Source organism: Bison bison, unplaced genomic scaffold (genome assembly GCF_000754665.1).
Source record: "Bison bison bison isolate TAMUID 2011002044 unplaced genomic scaffold, Bison_UMD1.0 scf7180017864384, whole genome shotgun sequence".
NCBI lineage: Eukaryota > Metazoa > Chordata > Mammalia > Artiodactyla > Bovidae > Bison > Bison bison.
Genome location: NW_011494956.1, coordinates 14,226,442 through 14,236,143, shown reverse-complemented (window position 1 = coordinate 14,236,143; position 9,702 = coordinate 14,226,442). Strand labels below are relative to the sequence as shown.

Genomic DNA, 9,702 nt, shown 5'->3' with positions numbered 1-9,702 from the left:
TTCCACTGTTTCCCCATCTATTTCCCATGAAGTGATGGGACCAGATGCCATGATCTTAGTTTTCTGAATGTTGAGCTTGAAGCCAACTTTTTCACTCTCCTCTTTCACTTTCATCAAGAGGCTTTTGAATTCCTCTTCACTTTCTGCCATAAGGGTGGTGTCATCTGCATATCTGAGGTTATTGATATTTCTCCCGGCAATCTTGATTCCAGGTTGTGCATCTTCTAGCCCAGCGTTTCTCATGATGTACTCTGCATATAAGTTAAATAAGCAGGCTGATAATGGCTTACATTTTGATATTTGCTTTTAAAAACAAACTAATTTTGTTCTTATGTTTGATAAAAGAGTTTTAAGTTGTGGATCATTGCCATATATTAGCATCTACAAAGCTTATCTTTCTTATTTTGTTTCTCTTCTTTCTTCCTGTAACTGTAAATTTTGTTTTTTACTGACCTTCCCTTAGGGCCATAAATAGGGGAATCTACTTCATGTTGGGCTTGGCCAAGCTGTGATAGGAAGGAAATATGCACAGATGAGAACCAGTCTGTCTCTCTCTTTTTAAAAAATTCTCCTTAGCTAACAGGAAGGAACTGGGAGGGACATAATTTCCCTCAGGTATTTAGGCAAGCATGCTGTTACTTAATAGTTCTTGGTGTATATGTAGAAGAAAAAGTATAATTTCTCCTTGAAAAAGATAGTTTGACAATAATGTGACTTTGAAGAATAATGTGACATGATTGAACATGGAGTATTATTGACTGCTTTATATTAATTTTTATTTCTTACTCAGCATTATTGTTATTCTGTTCTAAAGGTAATTTAATAAATGAAGTTATTATCCACACATTTAAATGCTTTAACTAGGCTTACTTTTTTTTTTTTTTTTTTGGGATTTTTGAGGTCATTGTTATTAGTTAATTATTTAATATTAGTTTTTAAATGGAAGACAGTTGGAAAGAGATTGTCCTTGAATGGTTGAAGAGATCAAAGTTAGAATCAGGAATACTTATGATTTTGTAAATAATTAGATATTTATTTAAAGTATATTGATTAAGGGTGTTTGAGAAAATTAAGGTGACTTCTGTCAAAATATGCTTTATAGTGATGAAGGCACAGAAAGGACTAAGGACACACCTAGATAAACTTTCATGTCCTTTAAAAAAGGATAGTGGTATCCTGAGATATAGCAGAGGTGACGGTAATTAACAAAAGACAGTAAAAAAACTAATATAGAGCAAGGAGAAAATCCCAGTTTTAGATACAACTTCATATAAATTGCAAAAGCTTTAGTAGATACAGTTTTTGTTATTAATACTCCTGGGAAACCTTCCATACTATTTTCTGATATTATTGAGACAGTTTTAGCTGTCTCAAGACTGTATCTTTTTAACTGTCTTGAGACTGTATTATTGAGACTGTTATCTATTTAAGTTCTAGGCTTAATATCATTGTATTATATTACAGTTATTGCTGTCTATTCCAAAGTACTTGGAAACATTCTGTTTTAAGGTAGTGACCTACAGTTAGCCTGTATAATGATGTAAATCCAGTTTTTGCCTTGGGTGGACAGCCTTCTCCCCTTTCTCCAGGTTTCTGAATCCTGTTTTGGTAACTTAAATGTTCCATATAACTAATGGATTTGTTTCACAATGATTGTGCTGATGGAGATATTGTTCGAAGGTTAAGAAAAAAAAGGAGAAAACAAAGAAAAGAATGAATACATGATGAGAAATAGAAAAATAGTACAGATGAATGTAGTTCCAGGGCGGGAATAGAGATTCAGACATAAAGAACTCTGGGAGAAGAGGTTAGGAAAGGGGAGGGTGGGATGAACTGGGAGATTAGGTTTGACAGAAATACACTTAGACGTGTGAAACAGATAGCTAGTGGGAACCTGCAGAGCAGCACAGGGAGCTCAACTTGGTGCTCTGTGATGACCTCAATGGGTGGGTTGGGGGTGTAGGATCAAGGGAGCTCCAAGAGGGAGGGGATATAGATATACATATTGCTGATTCACTTTGTTGTACAACAGAAACTAACGCAACATTGTAAAGTAATTCTACTCCAGTTAAAAAAGAATGAATACATGAATATATTTTCAACTACTGAAAAAAATATGCTTTAAATATGTGCTTTAAAACTTTTTCCAAAATAAATCTGAATAGTAAGGTCATATTTGTGGCCATCATGATATCCTTGTTTTATAAGTTCTGTTAGCATTCAGGGAAAGAATGTTTTGGCAAGAGGAAAGCCTTAGGAAAACTTTCTATTGCCTGGGTGTGGGCCAAGTCACATGGATGGGGTGTGGGGAGTTTCAGTGTTGCAGAACCAGGAAGTTCACTGAAAATTATCCTGCTGTATTAACAAACTAACGAAAGAGAACACGGGATTTTTTTTTTCAAGATGAATTGGCTAAAGGTGTTTAAAGATTTTTTCAGTAAGTGAATCTGTTTATTATATCTATAGCTTTCTTGTTTTTGAATTAGAATTTTCAGTTTGTGAATTTAAAGGAAAACTGTAAGGAGAGAACATGGTGGGTTTATATAGGCTGGTGCTTTATGTTTGTGAATCATAAGCTAAGTGATTGGCAGTACATCAGATATTAATAGCTTTGACTTGATAAGTAAAATAATTTCATAATTTTAATATCAGTATTTCAATAACAAATAGAAAAAGTATAAATGATTTGACTTTGATGTAGTTCTCTGAACTTAGCGTAGACATTTGAAATGAACTAAATAAATTGTAAACATTTTAGGAGGAGAAAAAGGATTTAAGTGAGCAAGTTCCTTCATCCTCAGCATTTGAAGTAACATGATACTGTTACTGCTTTTTACTTAGACTTGAGAGGACTGATGTAGAAGATAATGCTTAATGAAAGCACCAGTATAGAGGGTATTTTAATTTAATCAGTGTCAGATTGCTAGAAATTGCTGTTTTGGTTAATGTGAGATTTGATAGTTTGAAATGAATTGTGAGAGCAGCTGCATACAAAGAATTTGAAAACATTGACAGAAAATAGTGAACTTGGATTGCTTTGAGTCGAGGTTTTAAAGTGATTCTGATACTAACAAAGAACCTAAATTGTGGATCTGCTGATAGCCTTTGTATACTCCTGTGATAGTGAACTTGATTTGGTCTCTTTGAACAGTCGCTCAGTGGTTCTAGAAAAATGAACAGAGAAATTGTTGTAGAACTCTCTTATGTGTAAGGAGTCTAAGGAAACAGAGTAACCTGTCAGGAGATTTTGGGGCAAAGAGCAAAATGGAAAGGGATCAGGCACTTCATTGTCAAAAAAGCTATAATTATAATATTAAGACTCATTCATTTTTTTTTCGGTAACTTTGGTGGCCAGATGAATCCTTCTGGAATATGTCTCTCTTGGTTACTTTTTGGGGAGTTGTTAAAATTTTAGATCCATTTTTTGGGGTTAGTTTTCCTTTTAAAGAGTTTATTCATTCATTCATTTATCAACATTTTTATTGAGAACCTACCTACTGTAGGCCAGATAAAAACTAATTGTTACAGAACTTAGATTCTGATGGGGAGGTAGGTGACGGTTATTTATTGTTAATATTTCTTAAGTTTGATTTTAAGTGATACTGACCATAAACCAACTAGAAGTGATGTAAAAAGGATATACTGTATCACTGATACAGTGATTTAACATATACCATCAATATAATATAAAATTATCATTCTATTGAATCTTAGAAAGTTGATAGTTATTCTTAAATACATTTGTAGACTTAGAGTCAGGATTTGAGATTGATAGCCAAAGTATTTGTTCCTCACTGCTTACAGTAAGCCGAAATTTTACTAATTTAGTTTTATAGCTTGTTAGAATAGAAATAGGCTATTCACCTACTGTTTTCCCTGAACGGACTTGAAACATAGAGGAAACAATATTTGTGCTCCTTGTGTGGTAGGCAACTTAGAACCCTTGAGAACAGAAAGGGCATTGTTTCAGATAAAGCAGAGAATAATAAAAAGCAGTAATTTATCTTATTTCATATAAATCAGGTAAACTGATAAAAATACAAAAAAATATTAAATAAAAACCTCTGTTGGAAAGAACATCATTTATAATATTTAGAATTCCTTCATTCTCCTCCCAGATATATCAGTTATTAGCCATGTGGCCAAGGGTGTATAACTTTCCTGATTTCCTGTTTCTTATTTGTAAAGGAGAGAGTTGGGCAAGACCAGATCATCTTGGAAATTCCCTACTGACTCTGAAAGTCTTATAGTCCTGGTACACAGCTGATCAGCCTTATGTGTATCATAGAAATCAGGGGGAAATCCATAAGGGAGAAGCTGGTTTTTAAGAAATAGGAACATAACAGAATTATAGTTCCCTAAAGAATTAGCAAGGATCAGTATTATTCTTTTATTTTTGCTGTGCCGGGTCTTCATTGTGGCACACAGGCTTCTCTTGTTGCAGAGCACGTGGGGCTCCGTAGTTGAGGCATGTGGGCTTAACTGCACACAGCATATGGGATTTTCATTCACTGACCAGGGATTGGACCCACCTCTCCTGCATTAGAAGGGGGATTCTTAACCACTGGACCACCACGGAAGTGCCCCCTGTCAGACTCATTCTGTCGAGCATTTATTTACTGTGTGATTTAGATGGAGGCGAAATGACATCCTTAAAGTAAAGACCTAATGATGAAAGTGTAACTAGTACATTGAGTTCAGAAATACATTTGAAAGCTAAAAACTGAGAAACAGATTAATAGAGACAGACATTAATGTAAAAGGCTACATTAACTTTTTAAAAGGGATTGAAAAATTGCTGAGAATCTGTCCTGGCAGTGGTTTACATGAGTAAAAGACTTAGCAGGAGCTGCTGTGATAATGTATGTGCTAAAAAAACTCTCAACATGTTATATGATGGTATTGATTCAAATTTATGAGGTGCTCAGGTGAAGGGCTGCAGTGTGTGCTGGCCAAATAAAACATGACATAGTCTATTCATTTTGGGGAGCTATACTTTAACAGGGGTTTTGAGAAACCCAGGTGCTTCCAAATACTGGCATAAGGTTTATCAAAGGATTTGGAAACCAGGTTACATAATGAATAATTAATCGGTACAAAGATTTGCCTTAACTATCCTATAGGAGAGGACAACCATTTTATAAAGATGGAATATTCACAGTGCTTCACTAGATTCTTAAAAACTTTTGAGGAGTTAATAGTACATTGTTTTGGTCAAGAAATGGTGCTATAGGAAGAAAGAAGACTAGTGGATTGGAGTGGAAGGGGAAGAGTGTGAGTGAGGGGAAGATTGAAAGCTATACTAATGCTTTTGGTTTTTTTAAACAAAGCTAATGATAAAAATGACTACCTCAGAGTTATGCACATCCTGAGTTCATGAACCTGAGTATTTCCCTCCCAACCCTGGCCACGTCCAGCTATTTCATGCTATAGTAAAAAAATAAAATAATAAAAATAGTAAAGAGAAATAAATAAAATAATAAAAATAGTGGAAAAAAAAGTATAGTAAAAAAATGCTTATTTTTGAAAAAATAAATTCCGGAAGCACTAGGAGGTAGGAAAATATTGATAATAGTCACCATTGATTGAGTGCCCGCTGTATGCTGTGTATGCACTGTGCTGAGTGCTTTCCATATAAACTTTTAAAAATTCGTTACAAAATTTTTCTGAGATAGGTAGTTACTACGCACCACATTTCACAAACAAGGAAACTAGAGTTTAAAGAAGATTAAATAACTTGACCAAGCTCGGATTAATCTGTAAGTAGCACCATTGAAATTTAAACTTAGGGTCTCTTGTTAAAGAGTTTTCCTAGTGCACACATTACATTTATGACTATAGTGTTAGAGTCAGATAAGTAATGGATTGGCAGGATTTGCTGCAAAAGGGTCTGATTAAAATTAGGATTGTGGTGAACCAGCTGAAGTTGAGAAAAATTTAGAAAAGATTATACATTAATCTGAAGGAGCCTGCTTGTTGTTGTGATGTGATGTGAAAGTCACTGAGTCGTGTCTGACTGTTGCGACCCCATGGACTATACAGCCCATGGAATTCTCCAGGCCAAAATACTGGAGTGGGTAGCCTTTCCCTTCTCCAGGGGATCTTCCCAACCCAGGTCTCCTGCATTGCAAGCAGATTATTTACCAGCTGAGCCACAAGGAAGCCCAAGAATACTGGAGTGGGTAGCCTATCCCTTCTCTAGCAGATCTTCTCTGCATTGCAGGCGGATTGTTTACCAACTGAGCTATCCAGGAAGCCCTGTGTTGTTGGAATGATCTAATTGTTGATTATAACATACTTGAGAAATTGAGATACTAATACTTTACATTTGTATAATTTTGTAAAGTGCATTTGCATCTACTCTCTTATTGATAAAACATGAGATTAGAAGGAATGTTTTTAAGCAGTGGAAACAAGCCCTTCCTAAAGATTTGTAAGCAGGGGAAAAAGCAGACTATCAATTTTGCATGCATTTGTATCATCCACATGATAAACAGGACTTTGTGTTGCACAGAAAACAGATATTCTAAGTTTATATTTTCTGTGAACTGTTTCTGGCCTCTAAGATTAAAATAAGTTGTTTTGATTGTTTCCCACTTGGGATTTAATTGTTGGGTCTGTCTAGAAATTCTTCATTCTTTTTTTGGACAAGGTATAATTAGTCTTAGACCATTTATCTTTTTCAGAATCAAAAAAATATTTTAGAACTAGTCTTCATTTTCAGATTTAAATTTTGCATTTGCTTATATCAATATTCAATTTAATCAATTTAATAAACCCATTGATCATCTTCCATCTGTACAGTTATAAGTAGTATATAGGAAATGCAAAAGATCAGTGAGATAGTAAAATGATCCTCTCCGAAAGCTTATATTCTTGTAGATAGGGTTAAAAGATAAATACAGGAAATGCTAGCATACAAGTACCTCAGAAATACAGAATACTAAATAAAAATATTTTTTAAAAAAGGAGAGCTTATATATCATGGGAGTTGAGGATGGAGAATGAAGGATGTTGAAAAACACAAAGCAAGAAGATAATAAAGTTGTTATTTGAAATGACGCTTCTTGAATGGGTAGATTCTTTAAAAGACAGAATTTTTAATAAGGTTTTGGGAAAAGTCATGAATTAGATATTTCCACATTTTTATTAAACTTTAGAGTAGTTTCAACGCAGGGCGTTACAGAAAGATGCTTTTATTTAACACTTACTCCTGTGTACTGTGCTATTACATTATTGTATTCAGTTCTCATAACACTCATGATAAGTGCTGTTTACAAGCTCCAAAAAGTGAAATAGCTTCCTCAAGATGGCATGGTTAATAAGACACATACCTGGGATGTGAACCCAAAGGCCTATAATGTTTCAAGGCCTCTACTGTTTTCTATAGTCTATAACATAAGCCTGGAAATGAAGGTTTGAAGACAGTCTGTAGAGGACTGTAGACTCTAGGCACAGTTGTTGTTGTTTAGTCACTAAGTCGTGTCCGACTCTTGTGATCCCATGGACTGTAGCCTGTCAGGCTCTTCTGTCCATGGGATTCTCCAGGCAAGAATACTGGAATGGATTGTCATTTCCTTCTCCAGGGGATCTTCCCGACACAGAAATTGAACCCGGGTTCTCCTGCATTACAGGCAGATGATTTAACAACTGAGCTATGAGGGAAGCTCTAGGCACAGTATTTCTTGTAATTTATTAGGCAGAAGAGCCACTATTGGCTTTTGCGTAATCAGTTCAGTTTAGTCGCTCAGTTGTGTCTAACTCTTTGAGACCCCATGGACTGCAGCACGCCAGGCTTCCCTGTCCATCACCTACTCCTGGAGCTTGTTTAAACTCACGTCCATCAATTCGGCGATGCTATCCAGCCTCCATCCATCTCATCCTCATTCCCTCCTCCTCCTGCCTTCAGTCTTTCCCAGCATCAGGATCTTTTCCAATGAGTCAGTTTTTCACATCAGGTGGCCAAAGTATTGGAGCTTCAGCTTCAGCATCAGTCTTTCCAATGAATATTCCGGACTGATTTCCTTTAGGATTGACTGGTTTGATCTCCTTGCAGTCCAGAGGACTCTCAAGAGTCTTCTCTAGCACCACAGTTTGAAGGCATCAGTTCTTCAGTGCTTAGCTTTATAGTCCAACTCTCACATCCATACATTACTACTGGAAAAACTATAGCTTTGAGAAGATGGACCTTTGTTGGTAAAGTAATGTCTCTGCTTTTTAATGTGTTGTCTAGGTTGGTCATAGCTTTTCTTCCGGGGAGCAGGCATCTTTTAATTTCATGGCTGCAGTCACTGTTCATAGTGATTTTGGAGCCAAGAAAATAAAGTCTGTCACTGTTTCCATTGTTTCCCCATCTGTTTGCCATGAAGTGATGGGACTGGATGCCATGATCTTTGTTTTTTGAATGTTGAGTTTTAAGCCAGCTTTTTCACTCTTATGTTTCACTTTCAAGAGGCTCTTTAGTTCCTCTTCGCTTTTTGCCATAAGGGTGTTATCATCTGCATATCTGAGGTTATTGATATTTCTCCCTGCAATCTTGATTCCAGCTTGTGCTACAATAGGTCATGTAATTGTAGCTGTAATATAAAGTTAGACTGGATGATATGGGTGATGGGTTTAAGTCAGATAGACTGGATTAGTAAAAGAAAAAGGAAAAGAAAACTAGAGGGTAGTGACGGCTCAAGCACAACATGGGCCTGAACTAGAACATGAATAGTAGAAATGGAAAGTTTTGGCAGAAAGGACATATGATGACTTTAAGAAATTGACGTGGGAATCTTTTAAGAAAGTAATTTTTATAATGTATAGTTCATGAAGGTAATTAACCATTTTTAAGTGTATAATTCAGCGTTATTAGTTCATTAACAGTGTTGTGCAACCATCGCATCTGTCTAATTCCAGACTATTTTCATCACTCCAAAAGGAAACCCTATTCCCATTCAACAGTTGCTCCCATTACTCCTTCTCTTCAGCCCCTGGCGACCACTAATCGTCTTTCTGTCTATACAGAGTTACCTACTCTGGCTATGTTGTTTAATATGTAATCATTATATGACATAACCAGAGTAGATAATATAGAATCATACAATATTAACCTTTTGTGTCGAGTTTCTTTCACTCAGCACACTGTTTTTGAGTAATTTTTATGATGTAAAGTTCATAAAGTTAATTAACCATTTTAAAGTGTATAATGTTGTAGCATGTATCACTGCTTCTTCCCTTTTATGGCTGAATATTGCCTTTAGGATGGACTGGACTGGTTGGATCTCCTTGCAGTCCAAGGGACTCTCAAGAGTCTTCTCCAACACCACAGTTCAAAAGCATCCATTCTTAGGCACTCAGCTTTCTTCACAGTCCAACTCTCACATCCATACATGACCACTGGAAAAACCATAGCCTTGACTAGATGGACCTTTGTTGGCAAAGTAATGTCTCTGCTTTTGAATATGCTATCTAGGTTGGTCATAACTTTCCTTCCAAGGAGTAAGCATCTTTTAATTTCATGGCTGAAATCACCATCTGCAGTGATTTTGGAGCCCAAAAAAGTAAAGTCTGACACTGTTTCCCCATCTATTTGCCGTGAAGTGATGGGACCAGATGCCATGATCTTAGTTTTCTGAATGTTGAGCCATAAGCCAACTTTTTCAGTCTCCTCTTTCACTTTCATCAAGACCATCCTAAAGGAGATCAGTCCTGGGTCTG

The 9,702-nt window shown here is 36.0% G+C and overlaps 1 protein-coding gene across 4 annotated transcripts in view; it reads left to right on the top strand.

Annotated features, from left to right (window-relative positions):
- NCK1 (NCK adaptor protein 1) overlaps positions 1-9,702 on the top strand; it is an 85,700-nt gene that overhangs the window by 58,337 nt on the left and 17,661 nt on the right. Inside the window, exon 1 of one of the 4 annotated variants that reach the window (XM_010858251.1) lies at positions 2,101-2,437. The exons of the other annotated variants lie outside the window; for them this stretch is intronic. Within the exon in view, the coding sequence (XP_010856553.1) occupies positions 2,404-2,437 (34 nt within the window). The 5' untranslated portion in view covers positions 2,101-2,403. Of the gene's footprint in view, positions 1-2,100; positions 2,438-9,702 lie in introns of those variants that run through there. 4 annotated transcript variants of the gene reach the window in all.